This window comes from Nematostella vectensis, chromosome 15 (genome assembly GCF_932526225.1).
Source record: "Nematostella vectensis chromosome 15, jaNemVect1.1, whole genome shotgun sequence".
NCBI lineage: Eukaryota > Metazoa > Cnidaria > Anthozoa > Actiniaria > Edwardsiidae > Nematostella > Nematostella vectensis.
In genome coordinates, this window is record NC_064048.1 from 8517874 (window position 1) to 8540636 (window position 22763).

General features: G+C 38.6%; 2 protein-coding genes across 6 annotated transcripts; one reads left to right on the forward strand and one right to left on the reverse strand.

The window, feature by feature from the left end:
* Positions 1 to 115: 115 nt before the first annotated feature.
* On the reverse strand, positions 116 to 12711 carry LOC116610604. 2 transcript variants are annotated; one of them, XM_048722815.1, is made up of 4 exons: positions 12573 to 12711; positions 8582 to 9429; positions 6117 to 6530; positions 116 to 4872 (listed from the first exon to the last, which is right to left on the reverse strand). In XM_048722815.1, exons 1-4 carry the CDS (start codon positions 12635 to 12637, stop codon positions 2606 to 2608), a joined length of 3594 nt encoding a protein of 1197 aa, XP_048578772.1. In that variant the 5' UTR covers positions 12638 to 12711; the 3' UTR covers positions 116 to 2605. The 2 variants fall into 2 exon arrangements, with proteins under 2 accessions (XP_048578772.1, XP_048578773.1); XM_048722816.1 differs by lacking the exon at positions 12573 to 12711 and adding an exon at positions 11657 to 11799.
* Positions 12644 to 22558, forward strand: LOC5503021 (mitochondrial calcium uniporter regulator 1). Of its 4 annotated transcripts, none has more exons than XM_048722828.1 (10): positions 12644 to 12785; positions 14086 to 14190; positions 14783 to 14886; positions 15636 to 15679; positions 15989 to 16046; positions 16787 to 16828; positions 17781 to 17852; positions 18279 to 18332; positions 21037 to 21097; positions 21936 to 22558. In XM_048722828.1, the coding sequence occupies exons 1-10, from the start codon at positions 12659 to 12661 to the stop codon at positions 21992 to 21994; spliced, it is 726 nt and encodes a 241-aa protein (XP_048578785.1). In that variant the 5' UTR covers positions 12644 to 12658; the 3' UTR covers positions 21995 to 22558. The 4 variants fall into 4 exon arrangements, with proteins under 4 accessions (XP_048578785.1, XP_048578786.1, XP_048578787.1 ...); XM_048722829.1 differs by having other exon boundaries at positions 18283 to 18332; XM_048722830.1 differs by lacking the exon at positions 21936 to 22558 and adding an exon at positions 21800 to 21810 and having other exon boundaries at positions 18283 to 18332.
* Positions 22559 to 22763: the final 205 nt, after the last annotated feature.

Below are 22763 nucleotides of genomic sequence, written 5' to 3' on the forward strand. Positions count from 1 at the left end.
CTGCTACGGCTATGTAAAAAACTAGTATACTTTGAAAATGCGGCTGCGTGCTTCACTGATCTGTGTGTGAATCCTTCCAGAAAAATGCCTGTTTTTTTTTTTAAAGTCGATGAAGGAACTGGCACAATGCTTTATTTCTTAAATGAAAAATACACTTAATAGTTAGTGACTACATCAAATATAGTCAAGTGACTACATTATAAAATAGTGAAATACACACTTGATAGCTAGTGACTACATCATATATAGTGACTACATTATAAAATAGTGAAATACACACTTGATAGCTAGTGGCTACATCATATATAGTGACTACATTATAAAATAGTGAAATACACACTTGATAGCTAGTGACTACATCATATATAGTGACTACATTATAAAATAGTGAAATACACACTTGATAGCTAGTGACTACATCATATATAGTGACTACATCATATGATAGTGAAATCAGGGCCGTAGCAGGGGGTGGGGTCCTGAGGGTATGTGTCTACCCCAATATTTTCAAAAATGATAAGGAAATGACCGGTAGGGGCGTGGCTGTGCCCCACAATATTTCATGATGTTTCTGTATTGTGCCCCCTTCCCCTAATCTTTCGTGGCCTGCTACGGCTCTGGAAATACACCCTTGAAAGCTCGTGACTACATCATATATAGTGACTACATTATATAATACTAAAATACACACTTGATATCTAGTGACTATATATCATATATAGTGACTTCGTTATCAATACAATATTAATAGCGAAATACACCCTTGGAAGCTAGTGACTACATTATATATAGTGACTACATCATAAAATAGTGAAATACACTCTTGAAAGCTAGTGACTACATCATATATAGTGAAATACACTCTTGAAAGCTAGTGACTACATCATATATAGTGAAATACACTCTTGAAAGCTAGTGACTACATCATATATAGTGAAATACACTCTTGAAAGCTAGTGACTACATCATATATAGTGAAATACACTCTTGAAAGCTAGTGACTACATCATATATAGTGAAATACACTCTTGAAAGCTAGTGACTACATCATATATAGTGAAATACACTCTTGAAAGCTAGTGACTACATCATATATAGTGAAATACACTCTTGAAAGCTAGTGACTACATCATAAAATAGTGAAATACACTCTTGAAAGCTAGTGACTACATCATATATAGTGAAATACACTCTTGAAAGCTAGTGACTACATCATAAAATAGTGAAATACACTCTTGAAAGCTAGTGACTACATCATATAAAATTGATTACATTATATAATAGTGAAAAACAAACTTGAAAGGTAGTGATCACATCATATATAGTAAGCGGAGCTGCATTATAAAATACTGCTAGCTAGTGGCTATATCATATAAAATTGATTACATTATATAATATTGAAAAAAAACTTGAAAGCTAGTGATTACATCATATATAGTAAGCGGCTGCATTACATAATGAAATATAATGACTGACAAACGTCTTTTCTGTGTCGAACTAGCGACAATGAGATACACGTGATCATATCCGCTAGTTAGCATCCAAATGGACGATACACACTAAGCTTCGTTTATACACGCGTTTTAACGTCTTAAAGGCGACTCTCCTATCAGAGAATTGCTTTTTAGTTATTCGCATATGTTATACAGTATATGAATGCGCAACCACTCTCAGCAAATGCCCTGTTTAGAACATGTTTGAATATATCCGTGAAGCAGTGGCGTGCTCAACCTACAAACACTCTTTCAAATAATCATATGGTCTCATATCTCTATAAAACTATAATGGCGGATGTTTTTTTTTTTCGCTGTCGTTGTGGTTCAAGGGGAGAAACCATAAATTTGAGTAAAAATAGCGAACAATGGATTATACCCTTTCGTACACATGCAGTCAGCCTATGGCCATAATCATCACTCTCTCGAAATTAGTTTTCTTTTCCAATAAAAATGTCAGAAGAAAAAGAATAATTCAGACACTACAGGGCTACGTTGGGTTCCTTGTGTACATCTGTGGTGAAATCATTTTTTATGAGCACTATCAGCACTCTTCTATTTAAAAAGTGTGTAACAGCGACGAAAAACATTCCTGGTTATTTTATCCACGTGTGATAATTAGAAAGGCGTCAATTTTTAGTGGATTGAATTATATGCAGAGGATCTAGTCTATTTAATTTCAAGGTTCTTCGCACTTGGACACTTGGACGCTTCTTACAAATACTATTTTCAATCCATTCGATCATTTACCAGATTTTAAAGCCTCGAACGATTCTCTCTAACTTAACTGAGCCTCGATGTGAGACGTTAAAGCCACTATATTTTCTTTATTGAAGAAAGTCATATTATAAACCTGGATGTTGATTTTCATCGTCGTGGAGTACATCGAGCGTTCTGTCAGATAACACTCTAAGATCACTCTTCCACGACATCCCTCATCCTGTACATTTTATTTCTTCATTTTAATTCAGTATCTTTTCTTGTCTCCAGGTGGCTCTCTGGAAATTCGGAAGTATCCTTTTTCTTTTGTTCCTGTACAACTTGCCATTTTCCTTTTTCAGATCCCAATCCTAACCCGCCGATGTCAGAAGAGCTGAAGGGAATAGTCTTGGTTACTTATTCCCAGACTTTGGATGCCATTTAATCATCTCCTTAAATGCCTTCATTTGCTTTCTCATCATCCATTGCACTTCTGTAGAGTATCGAGGACTCTCAGCTAAGGCGGCGAAACACTTGTACAAGCTGGTGAGAATGCGGGAGAGTTCTTCTCCATCAAGATGAGTCACCTTCATTTTATCAATCACAATGCAACACAACCTCTCGAGAGAGTCGAATAGGTGGCGATGGGGATCTTCTTTCGTCAGTGGTAATGCTGCTTCAATTACAGAAAGTAATGAAATCACAACTCTGTCAGAACTTGGCCCAGAGAGGTTTTTACTCAAGGCTTCAACTGTGCGAATAAGAGGTTTCAGATCATCAGACAATTTTACCCTGTGGATCAGTGTGTTACAAAGTTTGTCTGTCAATTCAAACAACTGCTTTTGCCCGGCGTCAGAGGGTTGAAGAAAACGGCCTAGGTCTTCTACCGTCTTCTGAATTCGATCAAGACCCTTTACAGACTCTGTGTCCTGTGATATCTCATCTGCCATCTTAACGATCAGGTCGAGGATTTTCCGATTGTCCTGTGATGTGGGCTTCACCAAACTGGTTAAAATAGAAATCACCCTTTCTAACCGGTCAAGTCCACTATCTGCAGATCCCGACTCGTTCATTACTCTTTCCGTTATCTTGAGTATGTTCTCATTGTGCTTAGGGATAAGCTTTGTAATTTCCTGCTTAACGATCTCTGATGAGTGCCACATTTTTGATAAATCATCAGTAGCGGTTATTAGTGCGTCGAAGCTGCTTTTACTCATGGGATCTTGTTCGATTTGTCTTAATAAAATAGTGTAGTACTGAGGGAGAAGTTTGGACAGTTGTTGTTTTCCCTCGTCTGTAACACACCACGAAAATTTTGACAAATCATGCGTTGCGGCTATTAGTGCATTGTGACATCCTTCACTCATTGGCTCCTGCTCGATGTTCTTTAAGAGGAACGTGTTGTACTTAAAGAGAATTTCGGCTACCTCTTCTTTACCCTTGTAAGGGAGATCCCAGGCAATACTTGCCAAATCACGTGTTGTGTCTCTCAGTGCTTGGTAACTTTTTTCAATCTTGGGATCTTGTTCTATTATCTTTATCACGATCTCATGGTACTTGGGAATCAGTTTGGCGTACTCTTCCTTTCCTATTTCTGAGGAGCTCGTAAGTTTTTTTAATTCACACATCATCGCTTTCAGCTCGCCGTAGCTCTTGTCACTCGTGGGATCTTGTTCGATGGTCTTTATCATGATCTCGTGGTACTTGGGAATCAGTTTGGCGTACTCTTCCTTTCCTATTTCTGAGGAGCTCGTAAGTTTTTTTAATTCACACATCATCGCTTTCAGCTCGCCGTAGCTCTTGTCACTCGTGGGATCTTGTTCGATGGTCTTTATAATGATCTCATGGTACTTGGGAATCAGTTTGGCGTGCTCCTCCTTTGCTTGATCAAAGTCTCGCAAACCGTCTACCAAATCATGCGTCGTGTCTCTCAGTGCTTGGTAGCTTTTTTCACTCTTGGGATCTTGTTCGATGTTCTTTATCATGATCTCATGGTACTTAGGAATTAGTTTGGCGTGCTTTGTCTGTGCTTGAAAATTGTCTCGCAAACCGTCTACCAAATCATGTGTCGTGTCCCTCAATGCTTGGTAGCTTTTTTCACTCTTGGGATCTTGTTCGATGTTCTTTATCATAATCTCATGGTACTTGGGAATTAGTTTGGCGTGCTCCTCGTTCGCTTGATAAATGTCTCGCAAAGCGTATAACAAATCATGTGTCGTGTCCCTCAATGCTTGGTAGCTTTTTTCACTCTTGGGATCTTGTTCGATGTTCTTTATCATGATCTCATGGTACTTGGGAATTAGTTTGGCAAGCTCTTCTTTCCCTTCTTTAACATTCATTACACTATTGTTCAAGTCGTGAACAATGTTTTTCAAGAATCCGAGTTCTTTATCCCTTAAGGAATCTTCAAAACAAGAAACATTTTCGAGAAGCACCTTGTGATGAGCAACCAAGAGCTGGAGCAATTCTTCTCTTTCACTTTCCGTTAACTCTTTCTCCTTCAGCTTGTCAACAAACTTTGAAGTGTTTTCTTGGATCATTTGCGCCAGGGCCGCTTCAATGACTTTTCGTTTCTCCTTCTCGCGTTGTGCTGCATCCTCGGCTTCTCTTATGCGCCTCATCAACTCTTGTTCCACCTCATGGTCGTGTTCGTCAGCCGACGGAGTGTCAGGGTCAGATTCTAAAATATACAAATGATGTTTTGTGAGTTCAAGTAGGCCCTAGATGTTTTCAAAGTTTACACATTTCTTCTGGATCCGATGCATTGTGATGTATCTTTTTTTTGCCGCAAATAATGTATGTACCGTTATGATTCGAATAAGCACCCTCCTTCAAATGAGCGCTCTTCTTCCCAGCATCCCCCTCGACATGGAATTTTAAAATAGGCGCCCCCTCCCAAGCGCCGCATTCCCCTCCCTCCTAAAACAAATCACACCTTGAATGGAATCGTAGCTACTGCGCATGTGCGAGTACGTTGCTTAAGATCATAGGTTCGAATCCTCCCCACTGATCATTATCTTTTTTTTCTTTTCTCCTTTTTTTAAATCCATTGGAGTCTCTGTATAAAAAGAAATATCCCAGAAATACATAATAACATTACAGTTGTAAACAATTGCCTGCAGTAGCTACATGTACGTTGCGGGCCTATTTTTTATACTGTGGTTTCAATTTGTGGTTTAGAATCTGTTTTTTTTTTTCGCCGAAATGAAAAAGTGCCCCCTGCCCCCCCCCCCCCCCCAAAAAAAAAAAATAATAAATAATAAGCACCGGGTTGATTCGAATCTAGCTTTTGAGGGGGGGGGGGGGTTGCCGATCGTCTAACTTTTGAGGGGGGGGGGGGGAGGGTGGCCGTCTAGCTTTTGAGGGGGAGGGGGGGCCGACCGTCTAGCTTTTGATGGGGGAAAGGTGGGCCGACCGTCTAGCTTTTGATGGGGGGAAGGTGGGCCGACTAGCTTTTGATGGGGGGAAGGTGGGCCGACCGTCTAGCTTTTGATGGGGGGAAGGTGAGCCGACTAGCGTTTGATGGGGGGAAGGTGAGCCGACTAGCTTTTGATGGGGGGAAGGTGGGCCGACTAGCTTTTGATGGGGGAAAGGTGGGCCGACCGTCTAGCTTTTGATGGGGGGAAGGTGGGCCGACCGTCTAGCTTTTGATGGGGGGAAGGTGGGCCGACCGTCTAGCTTTTGATGGGGGGAAGGTTGGCCGACCGTCTAGCTTTTGATGGGGGGTGGACCGTCTAGCTTTTGATGGGGGGGAGGTGGGCCGACCATCTAAAACAAGCACATGCTTCGTAGGGGAATCAACCACTTGGCCCCGCTATAACCCCACAATACTGGGAACATTCCTCCTCTCCTTGCTCTGATAACAAACCAAAGCAATATGAGACTATTTGGAGACCATGTAATACACGCAAAAAAAAAACTTACTCATTTGATTCCAGCAGTTAACAAAGTCTTCAGGATCTATCTCTGTCTGGAGTTTGATCTCTTTCAGATTGTACAGTTGTAAGACCTCATCGGCCACCAACAGCTTCTCCATTTCTTCATTCAAGCGACCAGTCTGGGAATCATCCCAAAGCTTTTGCAGACCCTCAAGTGACTGGCATGAGATTGTAATGCTCAGACTATTGGTCTCTTCGGAAGTGACATACTCAGCATTATATCGCGTTGTAAAAAGATCATATGCAATTTTTCGGTAATAAGTTGGTAATAGGTTGAGCCCCTGGATAAAAGTTTCAACGATAGTATGCATGATTTTTTTATACAAAGGATGCAATGAAGGGGATGACGGTGGAGATGGCCATACAGTATTTAAATCGATGTGGATGTTGAGTGGACAAGCTGAAATAAAATAAAATGAAATAAAATAGATGTAAGAAGAGTGGACACTGTAGAAGCCTTGACATTGTGGAGGCGATTTTTAGAGAACAAGCACTAAAGTTCAAGCTTGAGAGCTTAATAAAAATACCTTAGGGATTGTTCATTAATAACACCGAGAGGGGGGGAGGGAAGATTTTAACTCAAGACAACATTTTTTTTTTCGGTGCCCACCCCCCCTCCCCCTCCCCCTTATAGAACCCCAAAATTTTCTTTCTTTTCCCCTTAGAGGACCTTTTTTTCTGTGCCCCTCCTTTTGATGGTTAAACATTTTTGGAGCCCCCCTCAATATCTTCCCTTCCCCCCCCCCCCCCTTGGTGTATTTAATGAACACTCCCTTAGTACTATATATTGTAAACGCTCGTTTAGCGTTCAAATAAAAGCGCCCCCCTTAATAAAGATAAACATACAACAATCGAATCAGTTTATATGTATGCATTTGCCTTTGCAACGGTACGTGAAAAAAAAAACGGCGTCTAAACTAGGCAGGAGTGTTACGCCGCAAAATGTAATAACTAAGTCAAAATGTAATTTTAATGTTATCTTGCGTTATTACATTTCGCGTTAAGGTACATTTTGCGTTGAATGTTATTACATTTTGCGTAGTAACAAGGAGTAACATTTTGCGGAGTTAAAAGGAGCGTGACGTATGAATGGGGCCTTACGTTATGGTCGCACGGTCGCTATTGACAGTTTCGCTGATGTTCGGAATGATTTTGCTCGTACTGACCATCCAGTAAAATCCTTCCACATTTCAAAACCATGCTTTTAATTAGCCGAAAATACGGAATTTTAAATTCATTCTCTGAATTTTGACCAACCATTTTTAGGAAATATTATTTTTTAATAAATACGTCAATTTCTACTGGAATTGATCGTAGAGATATTTTCTTCTGCTTGATTCTCCACAGAAGGTAAGATATATTCGCCAAATATACTTCTCTTGAATGTAGATACATTTTGCATGTTTTTCCTTATGCCTTTTTCCTTCGAATGTAAGAGACGACAGCAAACTTGAAATCAAATGACAAATCGAGGGCCAATCATAGCGGTTATCGGACCCGAGGGAAAAAAACAACATTGAATTTTGAAAAAAAAAACCTCAACCTCTTCCCAGCGACTACTTTTAAAAAGACTTTAATAAGCGCCCGGGGAGCTTAAATGAGCATTTATGGTAAATGGAGTTAGTTCTTTGTATGTATCTGTTACAAGGGACCATCATTGCGCTCCCTCTCACCTTCCTCCAATTTCGTTCACAAACTCATGTCATATCACAAGAGGCAGCGACAGCATATTTGCATATTTGTTATGGGGGAGGAGAAAGGAAGAGGGGGGGGGGGTCAGCTATGAAATGTGAAAATGTTAGTTCTAAACTGTTAAAATTACTGCAAAATGTCTCAATTTTTTGGCAATTTGCGTATCTCAAGGCATGGTTTATTTCTTTATATTATTATTGGCGGCAGCCTCTCGACCCTCCCCCTCCCAGTCTGTGCCGCCGCGGCTTCAATAGGGACCTTAAGCAGCGACAACGGGAACGTTGGACGACGTGGACGACGACGGCAGAAAACAGAAATACGTGTGGTTGGTCGAATCCGAAACTTTTCGATTATGGAATCCGTGTGGACGGTTGAATCCGTAACTTTTCGATTACGATGACGTCATAATCGTACCCAGTCTCTAGCCGTAGAATAAAACAAGATGGCGTCTCAATGTGTAAAGCTAGAGCGATTACGGAATCGCCGTATACGTGTGGACAGGCGATTACGATACGATTACGCTACGTGTGGACTGCAAACTTTTCGATTACGGAAAAAAAAGTTGCAGATTCATTCGATTCCGTATACGTGTGGTCATGGCCTAAGTTTATTTTTATCTGTCTCTGACTATATTGTTTTGCTAAGTTTATTGCAATTAAATTTGAGTAGATTTTTCAACGCATCTATTTCGATTTCGTTGTCCTAGCCGTCGCCGTCGTTTATTGAGCATGAAATAAATCTAAACTTACCAAAACTTACCAAACTTATTAATTATTATTACTTGTTTCGCTTCTTCGTCTCTTTGTTTCGCTTCTTCGTCTCTTTGTTTCGCTTCTTCGTCTCTTTGTTTCGCTTCTTCGTCTCTTTGTTTCGCTTCTTCGTCTCTTTGTTTCGCTTCTTCAAAGCTTTGTTTCGCTTCTTCAAAGCTTTGTTTCGCTTCTTCAAAGCTTTGTTTCGCTTCTTCAAAGCTTTGTTTCATCTCTTTTCTTTGTTTATGTAACTCCTGTAGAATCTCATCATCCGAGGCCCTCCACTGCTGAAGTACTCCAACATAATCTCTTGTGGCCGGGCGCTTTGTCTTTAGATTATCTATTTCATCCTTGTTCCCCCCAAGTGAGATCAGCACATTTGAAATTCTCATCCAATATGTTTCAAATTCACCCTCTTTTATTGTTATTTTAGGATAATGTCCTATTTCATTCCTCAAAAATCTTAATCTCACATAATTGGCCTCTTTGGAAGTATCTGTGTCATGTGGGTAATTATTCCAAAATGGATCAGTGGGGGGACGCTTCGAGCTACCAATATTTCTTAGCAAAACAGACAATAACGTGATGTCAAAGTTGTTCATGTTTGGATCTCCACTTGCAGGGTAAAGCATTCTCCATTGGGTTTGATTCAATTTTCCTTTCTTCTTAAGTTGTTGCAGTTGTCCCTCTTTTGCTTTAAGTACTTCGCCAAGCGTCTCATCAGGGTATAATTTATCTAATCCATCTTTAAACTGTTTCCTTAGCGCAGAGGTCCCGCCCTCCACCAGAAGCTGCAAGAGTCGCACATAGTTTTCGCGCTCGGCGTCCAGTAAATCTGGCGCAGAAGACATGATGAGCCTGTGAAAGAATACAAGAAAATCTTGTGCATAGGTGCATAGATTGGAATTACACATAAATATTACATATTACATTAAATTGGAGAAAAAACATTTTGAGTGAAACGCAAATTAGTCCATTCGTTGATTCGTAATGATTCAATAGCTATATAAATATCTATATAATTATTTATAATTATTTCTTTTAATCATCATATTCTCTATGCTCTATGCAAGTCTTTGACCATCCAATAAGCAATGAGCACCTCACAAACAAATTGCATGTCAATGAAATAACCCTGACTATGCCGATTTCAAGGAATATAACAGCCGAAAATAAGTAGGAATAAAGCTATTTTCCGAGCGCTGTTTTAACTTGCTCTGTACATTGTGGAATAAGTGGAACGACTAGAAAGAGGGCAGTGGACGGGGAGGGACAGGAGGAAGGGTGTTTCCCCCAACCCCCCCCCCCCCCCCCACCTACACACACCCACACACACTTTTCTCAGAGACTGTGATGTTTTTACATGAAGGCGCAGTATTTACATGTTCCGACATAGTGTTACAAGTGTGACATGTATGAATCGCTTGCTTGGTATTTTCCTTTTCTAAACTGTTTCTATCATCTTTTTCTGTACTGTATTTGTTTTTTTTATCTGTAAACCCCTACGCCCCTTCGTACTAACAATCCCTCCAGCTTACACCTACATCCCCCCACACACACACACACACCCATTTCCCTGCCGTACTTTATTTGGGAACATTCTGCTGTCCCTGAAAGGCTAAAGAACATGACAAGCTCTAAAATAAAAACGGTAAATGATCTAATAAACGCCGTTTTTTTAAATTTCTATGGTCCGAGAGGGGAAGGTGGGGGGGCGTTTTACAAAGGGGGCCTTTGTTGGAGGGAAGCGTTCATTACAAACTTTTAAGCTTAGGGGGAGGTTGTTAATTAGATAGGCGGCGTTCTTCAGATAGGGGGCGTGTATTAGATCATTTACTGTGGGTCACCTTAGGAGTGGTGGAATCAGGGAAATTACCCATCGTCAGGCGAAACTCACAGAGGTGTAAACTTATGTATATTTATTTCCCCTGTGTCATGGTGACCCTTGATGGAACTGTTCGACGCTTCAGTGATCATTAGCGCGTCAAAATAACTATACATTACATCGCCACACCACACCAACAAATATGACACTGTAAAGTGATATTTTTCAACATTTTTTAAACAAGAGACAAATACTTGGATCCCAACACATTGATTACTAACAGTAGTTAACGTTAACGATCGATCTCAATTTCTTGATACTATAAAATATAGTCAACAAAATCTTAGGTCCCAACAACAGCAATAATAGCTTGGTTCAATAGCCTCTAACATAGCTTTCGATAGCTAGCATAAGAAACAAACACTAGGATCCCAACACATTGATTACTAACAGTAGTTAACGTTAACGATCGGTCTCGATTTCTTGATACTATAAAATATGATCAACAAAATCTTAGGTCCCAACAACAGCAATAATAGCTTGGTTCCATAGCCTCTAACATAGCTATCGATAGCTAGCATAAGAGACAAACACTAGGATCCCAACACATTGATTACTAACAGTAGTTAACGTTAACGATCGATCTCGATTTCTTGATACTATAAAATATGGTCAACAAAATCTTAGGTCCCAACAACAGCAATAATAGCTTGGTTCCATAGCCTCTAACATAGGTATCGATAGCTAGCATACGAGACAAACACTAGGATCCCAGCACATTTATTACTAATGAGCTATCGATAGCTAGCATAAGAGACAAACACTAGGATCCCAACACATTGATTACTAATGAGCTATCGATAGCTAGCATAAGCTCCGTTAACTAGAGGTTCGATGCACACAAGGTAAGGAGAGGTAAGACGAGAGGACTATATCGAATCGTAAAGGTTAGGATATCTAGCTTGACTACGACAAACTTAAGTTCGCCCATATAAGAATTAAGGGCCTGAGTTACGGACAAGCGAAAGTGCAGCTATATTACGATATCCAACACACTCGGGGGTAGTTACCAAGAAGGAACCATCACGAGAAAACTTCAGTGTACCGCGAAAGAGGGAGTAGGCGCCAAGAGATGCAAACTGCAGTACTTCCTGTTTGTAATTTTGTGAGAATAAATCACTCCAGTCCTTTTGGTGCTTTGGATAGACATATGGTGTCTAACATGATATTAGAGACAAAGTATAAGCGACTGTAGCTTACCTTGCAGACTTTTCTTAAAGGCAAAATATCTGATGGGGTCTAATAGGAAAGCTTAGAGGAGTATTTGCACCAAGCGCAACAAGACACTTGAGCCCTGGAACTGGGCGGAAATATTGCTATAATCTTATTGGTTAATTTAGATCGGATGATATATCTCATTAATATGTATTTTTAGCAGAAAGATAAACCAAAAATAGAAATATTGTTATAGATCATTTTATGGAACGTTTGTGGTAGAAAATATACTTAAATACAGGGGCGGATCCAGTATTGGGGGCTGGATAATTGCCAGATGGGCGGCTTATAACTGATCCAAGGCTGAATTGGATTTGCCGCGTCAGCAAAGTCAAACAGGCGAACAGACATTTATTTTCTTCAAACAAAGTGACTTTGGTGTGGTGATATCAATAACAAAAACCAGGGCCGTAGCAGGGGGTGTGGCACAGGGGGCACGTGCCCCCAGGAAATGACAAGAAGGGGCGTGGCTGTGCCCCCCCCCCCCCCCCAAAAAAAAAAAAATATTTTCTAAATGTTTTGTATTGTGCCTCCCAATCTTACATAGGCGCCGATTAGGGAAGGGGGGGGGGGGGCTGCACGTTTCAAAAATATGTAGGGCTTATAAATAAAATTTGAGAATCCCTCTCATGGTTGACAGACAAAGCTGTCCGTTCAAATCAGTTGAACAAAACTAATACTTCAAAATGTTGTGAAAAATGACCGCTCCCTTACAATAACAAAAACAGCAACAGCAACGAGCAGTGACGGTGTGACGGTGATGGTCGTGAATGTACTGAAGATAGATCCCCGAGCGTGATTATTAACTTATTAACTGGATATGGCTCGGGAACCCATCATCATTACATTCACGACAATAGCGAATGTCATAATTTATAATAAGGCAAAATCTGTTCCCTACCTTCCTTTTGACGGGGTAGAGACTGGGACCGAGTTTTGATCGCAGGCTCGCAAGTAATTTTCCATGTTGTAAAAATATAATTCGAAATGTCACAGAGAAATTTCCAATTTGTTCCAACGAGCTTTAGGCGATTAGCCTTAATCAGTAAAAAGCTTACTTGCAGGATAGCATTCAAAGAAGTTGAAAAAGGACTATATATAAGTTCATGTCAAGGTATGGTCATCTTAAATACGGCTTTAAGCCCTAGCCTCTTGTTTCCATTGACCCCCTTATATTCCCCGACATGCGGGGATTTTACCGGGCAGGGAGCTAAATGTCCGTGCTTTGTTTTGTTTTCGAGCCCATATCCCCAGGGAGTTTTACTCTAATTGGACAGGGATAAAATAGACCCTGGAAAATGGCCGGAGAAATGGCGGTAAAAGACAAGATGGTGCTTCTATCTCCAATTAAAAAGGGTTTAATATGTGCCCTTGGGTGAGATAAAACTCCCCTGGTAGGCAGCGGAATTAGTTGGTCTACTTCTACCAGATGTTGTAATTTTCCTCGATTTTTATTTTGCTGATTCAGCCCCTCACACTGATACCTGTCAACCCCTGAAAATCTCAATGCTTGAGACTTTTTTGGGGGGAGGGGTGGGGTATATTCATTTTTGGGGAGGGGTGGGTATAACCTTGCAGGCGTTTTCCGTATAGAAAGCTCTCGCAAACAAATCCACTTATAGATTGACAAGTTAGATAAGTTGCGCTACACAAGGGAGTTATTGTTTTTAATATTTTAATAGAAAATAGGCAAAATGATGCTTTTCTATAGAATAATTTTTCTGAAGCGATAAAAATCGCTAAAATGCGGGAGATTTGGTGCTTAACGTGGGAGAGCGGGAAAAGGGGTCCAAAATCTTGAGACTCCTGTCTAAGGTCAGGTATTCCCAACCCTCCGGCAGCACCTTACAATAAGTAACGAACCACCAAGGGGAAGGGGGAGGATGTACCCCTGAGACTTGTTATTCAACAACAGTGTTATAAATTTAATTTGGAAAAAAATGAAGGTGACTAAACCCCTATTTGTATCTTCAGACCTAAAGAATCCTGTATTTTTTTTTGCTCAGTATTTATTTTGTCCTGAACAGGAGATTTTAACCTAAAAATCCTGGATATTTTTTCACTCAAACTGGGAGATCCTCCACCTCCAAGCTTTTATGATTTTTGTCAAATTATTGAGGTTTATTTAGTGCTAGAAATTGTAATACAAGGTACTGTCAATTCGCCTTATGGACACTATGCTATTAATGGGTGGGAAATGCAGTCATCAACAAAAATACAATATTTCCCATTATTGTGCATATCAAATTACAGTTCCTATGGTGCAATATTTAGACCTAATGGTGCAATACATAAGGTATATTGTTGTTATTTTATTGTTATATATATTACATGTTTTTATTATTTGCTTGTATAGCAGGAGAATAAAACATTAAATTTGTTATGTAATCATTGTTCTAATCTAATCTATTTAGATGATGTCAGCAGTAAACCAAGGAGTTTTAGCTCATATGTCAGCCCAGCTGGCGTCACATTTCACTTTGATACACACAAGCTAATCCTAAAACTTCAGGAGAATGGTAAGCATATAGCAGATTTTAGAATAGAAAGAAATATTGCTAATAGTTTTTTTTAATTTAAACAGGGAGAGCTATATATTTTGGCCTTGGGATTGAAAACTTTGTCTTGTATTTTATTGGGTGTAGAAATTTTTGTGGATATCTTTTGGATTTTTGCAAGTTTCTAGCACTAGCATTGAAGAATTGGGCTTTGTCAAATCCTCCTTTTTATATCTAAAGCTCCCCCCATCCCCCTGGGTGTTAGTCCCGTAGGAGAATGCCATCAGGAATATGTGGAATATATGAAAATATTGCTTTCACACCCGGATACATGCAACCCATTTGTAAAATTGTTTTATATAAAGCAATCAATGTCAGTGAATCCTACTTTTGTGTGGCATTATTTTGAGGGCTCAAAACTATTTTTTTTCTGTAACAAGCCACTAACAATAAAAAATGACTTGATTTGTTTTTGAAGTTTAGAAAAATAAATAAATATTATATAATATTTTTGTTTACAAAAATGATTATTTACGGAATACATAAATGAGAGTTTAGAAATAAAAACAAAAACATGCCTGGTCACTTTTACTGTAATTTTTGGTGATTACAGGGTTCTCTACACAACAAGCTGAATCAGTGACGTCCTGTTTGGTGGAAATCATCAATACAAGTATCAGTGGATTGGCCTCTAATACTTTGTCTACTCTTGACAAGGTAAACATCTCAAAATTAGTGTCTAGAGAAAAAAAAGATAAATGGTAGAGTGTAAAAGTCATACCTGAACAGATTTTGAAGAAGTGTACATGCGTCAACTAAGCAAAAATGGTTGTCTTTTGAATGTATTTTTGTTACAGCCACAAAAGATATATTTTATATAACAATTTACAGCTATGAACTATCATTGGCAATATTTTTACCATGGTGTTTCTGTAACACAAGTATCTTTATGTGTGTGCATACTCACTGGCAATGGCAGTCGGTATCTTTTATAGTCAGCCTCTGTCTTTGTTTGAAAATCAAAGTCTGTACCACTAAGCCCTTGGCGAATTTCACAACAGATTTCACATTAGATTTCCTCATGTGCTATCATATTTTTGTTTTAGCATGAGGAAAAATCAAATGTATGTGCCGTCATGGACTCACTCCCATGTAAATCTAAAAGAAGGATAATCATACCACCATTTTATGTTCCCACTCAATCCTACAAAGCATCCATTTTTACCAGCTTACTCAAGCAAGCAACCAAGAAATGTGCATTCAAATATTGTTAATAACTTATCAGACTTTATTCTTAGATTGATATTTTTTGTTGGTCTCTTGCTAATAAACCTTTGTATTTTTAATCATTAACAGTAACTAATGAGTGGTTGATCGACATTCTTTAAGGCTCTTATTACAGTCGCCTGCGTCCCCAAACCCCCACCCTCTTATTCAAGCAAACTCTGTTGTTTTGTCTTTTATAGGAAAGACTGGAGATGAAGTGGAAATCAACATATGATGAAGTTAGGTATAATATTTATACATTTTAAATGATTGTATGTATTAATTATTTTACAATTATGTATTGAACAGCTAAAATGAAACAGTTTCTATTTGCTTCTAAACACACTTTTTTAGCACCTCACCCCCTCCTTTCCTCTCCAAATCATTGTTTAGCTTTCACTCTTTGAGATTCCTATCAATAAAGATGTCTAGCTGAGGGCTGTTAGAAAACTTTCACAGTGATTAATGTGACCCTCTATTAATAAAGATTATTGTATTGTATTGGCTACCATTGTTTAGACTAATTTTCCATTTGGCATTTGTTTATCTGCAGAAATGAGATGTTTCTTCTTGAAAAAAGCAAGTTTGCCCAAGTCAAGGAGGAGAATGAGGTAATTATGTCTTTAATTAGAGGTTTTTTTAGCAGGTACTAAAAATCATTCAGTTCTTATTCAAGTAATTTTTTTTTGTTTTTTACAAAGATTCAAATTTTAGCACCATATAAAACAAATATTGGTCTGAGAGTGTGAACAAATCCTAGATCCAAATATGTAAAGGAAGATATTTAGGCAGGAAAAGAGGGCTGGCTTTTAACCAGGATATCTCAACTAGCTTGTATGAAATGAAATAAATTCTTGTAAGCTAGGACAAAACGTAAAAATTAACATATGCTATTAGAGAAAATAACTTATCCTAAATAAAGCAGTTTGGGTGTGATCAACAGCTGTTTAAACCCCTAAGAGATGGCAAAAAATACAGGGCATAATCACAAACCTTTTGCCCTGCATCAATTTTTTTAATATATAGTTATATATTAATTAGTTACTGTATATAGAAAGGGTATCATATTTCGTGAGCATTTTTTTGATCTGTGTTCACTTGCATGGACTCTATATCATACAACTCTTATCTGATTTGCCCAAACAAACCTTTGTCTATGGTTGATGCATTGTTTGAAGGTTATCACTATTGGAACCTTTTCTAGTGCAATAGTAAATCGAGTTATTCCTGATTCATAACCAACTTGAAACACTTATCATGGCATAGCAGACTTTTTTATGAGGATTTACCTTAATTCCCTGGATGATCAGGCTATTTATTTTTATGGTGTATTCTATTTTGTTACTCACAGAAATTGAAAGAAAAAGTAAAATCATTGGAGCAATTTATGCAGGTAAACAATTATTTGACAGCTACCATACACTAGGGAAGCAAAAGGCAATGTCATTTAAACAAGGACCTGCACTATAAAAGGGCCTGGACCAGGTCCGTGAAAGACTTAGTTGTCGGTAAACTGCCACGTGGTGAGGAGCTCCGGAGTTTAGTCAAGCGTGTCTTGTTTGCCCACGAGGAGCGAAACCCAAACTCAACTTTTGAAGCGCTTTTAGCGCCTTTTTCTTACTCGGTTTATTTTCTCTTGGCTACTGACAATAAATAACCAACCAAAAGAGCAGGAATGTGCAGTAAAAATTAGTTCAAATTATTAACGATAACACAACTAAAAGTCTCACTACCAACAGAATTTTACTGCGTTTTGTCATCTTGAAGTTTGAAGGTTTGTGCAAAGCAAAAGATCATGGAAACTGCTAATTTATCATTCTCAAATGACAAGGGGTGAGCTCATCCTTGCAAACCAATAAAATTATTCTGACAAGCAGATTTGGGAATCGCCACAACCACAAATTTTTATAATGTACTCTGCCTTGCAAATTGAATTTAGAGTGGTTTTCATAAACCTGTGAAACAAAGTGTGATATCAAGAGTGTAATAGTCAGTAAAACACAAAAGAGAACAATAGAATCAGATCACAATAAAGTGTAATACGCTAAAGTGTAGTTCACGAGCTAATGAAAATCACTCTAATAAACTTTATAACGGCATATAGAAAACAAGAGACTTCCCTGACGCCGAAACATCGTATGACAACTAAACTTGTTATGTGTCATGTAGATGTGGGGGGAAGAGGTATAACAAGTTGGTCGCGTGATCTGTGAAATCGTTGACAACGTCTAAAACAGAAATATAATAATATTTAATATTTCTTAAATTATTAAGCAAAAATTTGGAGCTCCGCTTTTAGGCAATGCCTTAATCTATATATTTTGAATTTTGCTATCCGTTCACAGGATGAGATGCAAAAAATGAAAGGAAGTATTCGACTTGACATGAGTCTCGAAAAAAGCAGGAGGAGCGAGGAGGTTAGATACTAGCCATATGACTTTTATTTTTACTTTTTTATGGACGGGCGTATCTAAAAATACACCAGCCCAAGGCTTTACACCTCACATATCCATGATGATGTAGCTGACACCTTGACATATCCATGGTGATGCATGCTAGTGGACATGTTTCCATGGTGATGCAGACTGATGGCTATACATTATCCATGGCGACGTATGCTGATGGCTACATGTATCCCTTAGCGACGCACACTGATTGGTATCTGGTGCTGATGTAAATTGATGGACGTGTATCAATGGTGATACACATTGATAGATATGTATCCATGGTGATGCAAGTTGATGGACACGTACCCATGGTGATGGCCATTGATCAAAATTATACATGCAAATGCTTATGGATTCATTGTGATTTAAATTAACCTGTTTTGTCCTTTTTTTCAGCTAGCAATTCGCGACCAGCGCATCAAGGACAATGGCAATAAGATTGAGACAGAGGTATTCAGCAAATAATGAAGTTTTTGAACCTTTGAGCTATGAAACCTGTGTAGAACATTGTTTAAACCACAAACACAATTTTCAAAACAGCTTTTCAATACTTGGAATGAAAGTCTGTGTAGCACTTTTTTTGATAACAGACATCACAGTCCGGTCGCTTAGTGTTTCAATCTATAAATAGCGGACAAAAGCACCAAACTTGGCATAAAGATAGCAAAGAGGATGCTAATAAATACTGAGACCGGTGCCCACCGGTACAACTTGAGGATTTTGTGTAATAACGGAATAAAAATTAGAAAAAAATGCGTCCATCACGGGCTCCCTGTGGTGAAATATAATAGTATTTGTTAATATTTCAAGACAAAACTGTCGTCGGCTGCATTAAAATGATTTATTTAAGACCCAATCTCCCTCACGGTTATCCAAGATGGCGGCTTATATTGGCACTGTATATATGCTGTAAGTACCTCATAAAATCACGTATTTTAGGTAAAAAAAGCTCATTCTTTATGTATCAAGGACGTCAAATGTCTATAACCTACTAAATATGAAATTTTGTCTTGATTTTAAATTTATTTCTTCTAAATCTGCGATTAATCGCAATTATCGGGTATTTTGACGTTTGCTAAAATAAAAAGAGGTAGAGATGGATTTAATAAGGAGGATTTGTAAGTGTCTGTCGACTAGACACCAAAGACCAATAAGATGCTTTAGATATGCCTCCTTAATCAAAGTTATTAGGTTGTGATTCTTTTCTTGAGAATATTAGAGGATTTGGATGTTCTGCAAAAGAAACATCTTCGTAGGAACTCTTTGTCGCGCAAATAGCGCAAAATGGCACAGGAATTGTCACAAATTTGCGGTATTAATGCTCGAAAGCACTTTTAAAATAAGCTGACCAGCAGAGGCACTACGAAAAAAAAAGTGCTTATTGCTCCCTACGTGTGCATCATAGTGATGAATCGCCGCACCAATAGAGGACTATTTTATTATCCTAAAGATGTCTTAATGATGACCTCAGGGATGGAAAGGGCCGTGGAGCATAAGAAAAGGAAAGGTATCCAGGAAGCGAGAGAGGATGACAAAAAAGTGTAGAGCTTTTGTCAGGCTTATAGAATATATTAACAGAATATATAAGTGGAGGCTGTTGAAAATGGTACGTTCCTTTTTCTGATGTCCGAGCTCCACAATGTACATGAGACACGCTTGGGAGATTTTGGGAATAAGAAATCCTTTAACCGTTTTCTACTAAAGGACAGAGTTTTCGAGGCTTTTCCTAAGGTGCGGATCAGTGATCAACGGACCGTTATTGTAATAAAGGGGAGAAAGTTATTCTGAAACAAACTGAAAGAGACTTTTCAGAATGATGCGCGTACGCTAGCATGTGCCCAGTGTCCGCGGGTAATTCTTTTCCAAACAGAGGATTTTTCCTTTCTTAGGGACGTTTTCTTCGAGGTGCCGAAGAAACCACGGTGCTAAAAACAAGTGTTCAAAAACTCTAATGTTGACGATACTAGCGTCAACCTTAAGAGAGGACACGCTTAGCCCAAAACCTGACGTAAGCCAGAATTATTCTATTATTCTAACGATCAGAAGGTTTTAAGCGCCATATCTGTAGACGCCAGCCACCACTGCCGATCTATATTAGTTCGATATCCTTTTTTTTACAAAATGAAAATATAAATCATGGAACGCTATTAGCTAGGGTTTTCGGCTTCATACGACCGAGTGGTTGGAAGTCAAGGGCGTCTGCCGGCTCCCCCGCTTTGACCCATAACTAGCGAAGGGTAGAGCGAGGCTCTCGCCTCGGAAACAATTGTGATACTTTGATTTTAAAATAACACAGGGCCGTAACGAAAAGATAAACAAATGATCCGAGTTGTCATGGTATATAATTTATCAACGCAGAATGGGCTATGAAAAATCTCCCTCATCGGTAGCTTTTTTTCCCTGCTGGCGGGCCTATCAATTACAGCCGCGCTGGTTAAATTAAAGCTCTATAGCCCTTAATATAATACTTAGAGAACTTATTGAAAGAAAATTTCTGGGAAAATTCATGTGCACCACATTTGTGCTTATTTAATGAATAAAAATGAGTCATATTTGCATGTTAGCAAAAGCGATGTAAATAAAGCCGCGTGGGGCCTGGGTTCCAGTAGGTTTTCCTTCTTCTTCAATTTTATAGCTATTTATAAGTTTTTTTGGCTCGAAATTATTGCTCTTTATTTATGGATCCGCAAATGGTACCGGTCGGCACCGGTCTCAATATTGATTACCATCCTCTAGGCTATATTTATACCAATTTTGGTGCTTTTGTCCACTCTGTATAGATTGAGCTTTTTTTGTGCGCTAAGCGACCCGACTATCAATTGTAGCTCCAATCTCGTTACGTTTAGATTAGTTTTAGTGTATCTCATTTTGTAGTTCCAGAAAACCCCCTTGAAAAAAATAAACAGTAAGGCTAAGGAAAAAGGGCATTTTACCCCCCTCCCCTCTGGAAATTCCTGTGGGTTTGAACCTCCCCCCTCCCCCCTCCCCCGGAATTTCCAATCCCATCCATGGGGGGGGGGGGGGGGGGGTATGGATATTTTCTGGAACTACACATTGTAAAGGGGGAATTTCTCCCGGAATTTTATGGTAGTTGACTTTTTATTTTTAGAATTCTTCCCAGAATCTTATGTTAGATGACTTGTTACATCCGCAGATCGCTAAACTTGGTACTCAAATGGAAACCCAGAAATTGGACCTTATAAAATACCTAGTCGGTGAGTTGGGCAATGATCGATAGGCATAATGGGTAGCAAAAGCTAGGCCTTAGCAGACCAGTTTTTGTTGACCTGTCTTACAGCGGTCATTTTTATCTTGTTTGACAAAACGCATTTTTAGTCTTTTTTGCTAAGGACATTTATCAAATTTTGATGGCACAATTATGTTATTACTTTACCATCTAAACGATATATTACAAAGTTTAAAGTCTCTTAAAGTCGTCATGAGGACATTAATAACGCCTATTAGAGTAAAATACAGAATAAGCGACCCTTTCGATTAAGTTTCTCCACTCCTTCCCGGAAGGTGATGCCCCTTTGACCATGATAGTCAGGGACATGGAAGCGACACAGAAATCGAAATATGATCTTTATTGTTCCTTTTCTAGATATCATTGCTGTTCCTTTTCTAGAAATCATGGTTATTGCTCATTGTCTAAGAACCATGATTATTTTCCCATTTCTATGAATCATGGTTATTGTTCCTTGTCTAAGAATCGTGATTATTTTTTCCTTTTCTAAGAATCATTATTGTGCCTTTTCTAAGAATCATGGTTATTGTTACTTTTCTAAGAATCATAATTATTTTCCCATTTCTAATCATGGTTATTGTTCCTTTTCTAGGAAGCATTGTTATTGTTTCTTTTCTAATAATCATGGTTATTGTTCCTTTTCTAAGAATCATGGCTGTTCCTTTTCTAGGAAGCATGGTTATTTGTTCCTTTTTTAGGAAGCATGGTTTTTGTTCCTTTTCTAGGAAGCATGGTTATTGTTCCTTTTCTAAGAACAATGGTTATTTTTCCTTTTCTAAGAATCATGGTTATTGTTCCTTTTCTAGGAAGCATGGTTTCCTGTACCACTCTCATGCTAGCCATTTGGCGGATTTTCAAGTCATGACCGTGGGAGTGGGCAGCGGAATTCCCGAAAAACATGGCACCACATGTGAACACGTGGTTCTTAGAGTGCAAACAGTAAAAGATTAATAAAACTAGATTGCACTATTTTGTACAATCACTGAATAGTGAATTGTCAATTTCACTCACAAAATAGTGTGGCCGCTCAACCGATACAGTGAGACAAAAGAAAGCCAAAGTCACGGTCCAAATATTCTACTAAATAATGGCGTTCCAGTTTTTGACAAAAACTATTTTGACAAAATTGTACAAAGTAGTACTATTTACTAACTAATCTTTCACGCTTTTAGAGCGGTTTTCATTAACCCGTGAAACAAAGTGTGATAGTCAAAGGGTAATAGTCAGTAAAACACAAAAGAGAACAATAGAATCAGATCAGAAAGTGCAATATGCTAAAGTGTAGTTGACGGGTTAATTTTTAAGTTCATCAATAAGAAATGGAAGGAAAATTAAACGTGATGTTAAGGCTGATTTAGTCTCTTTAATAAGACTAAGAAAAGGCATGTTTACAAAATATACGGATAAATAAACTTTTTTTTCAGAACAATACCGAGTGATTCAAATCAAGAAAGTAAACCTGTATTTTAAATTTTAAACAATAACAAGTGGTTGATAGACATTCTCTAACTAAGCATCCACTTTCCGCCATCTATACATCTAACCTATCTTACATCCACTTCCTTCCCCCCCCCCCCCCAGTATTTCGAAGCCTGCTATATATGGCAAGGATGTATGCAGCTGTACGTCAACGT

Excerpts from the sequence above, each read along its gene's own strand:
- LOC116610604 (XM_048722815.1), bottom strand. The coding sequence starts at position 12,637 with ATGGAAAATTACTTGCGAGCCTGCGATCAAAACTCGGTCCCAGTCTCT. Across the intron at positions 9,430-12,572 it reads TCTACCCCGTCAAAAGGAAG|GCTCATCATGTCTTCTGCGC; the intron begins GTAGGGAACAGA and ends ATTCTTTCACAG. Across the intron at positions 6,531-8,581 it reads AATAATAATTAATAAGTTTG|CTTGTCCACTCAACATCCAC; the intron begins GTAAGTTTTGGT and ends ATTTTATTTCAG.
- LOC5503021 (XM_048722828.1), top strand. The coding sequence starts at position 12,659 with ATGTCACAGAGAAATTTCCAATTTGTTCCAACGAGCTTTAGGCGATTA. Across the intron at positions 12,786-14,085 it reads ATATATAAGTTCATGTCAAG|ATGATGTCAGCAGTAAACCA; the intron begins GTATGGTCATCT and ends TAATCTATTTAG. Across the intron at positions 16,047-16,786 it reads AAGTCAAGGAGGAGAATGAG|AAATTGAAAGAAAAAGTAAA; the intron begins GTAATTATGTCT and ends TGTTACTCACAG.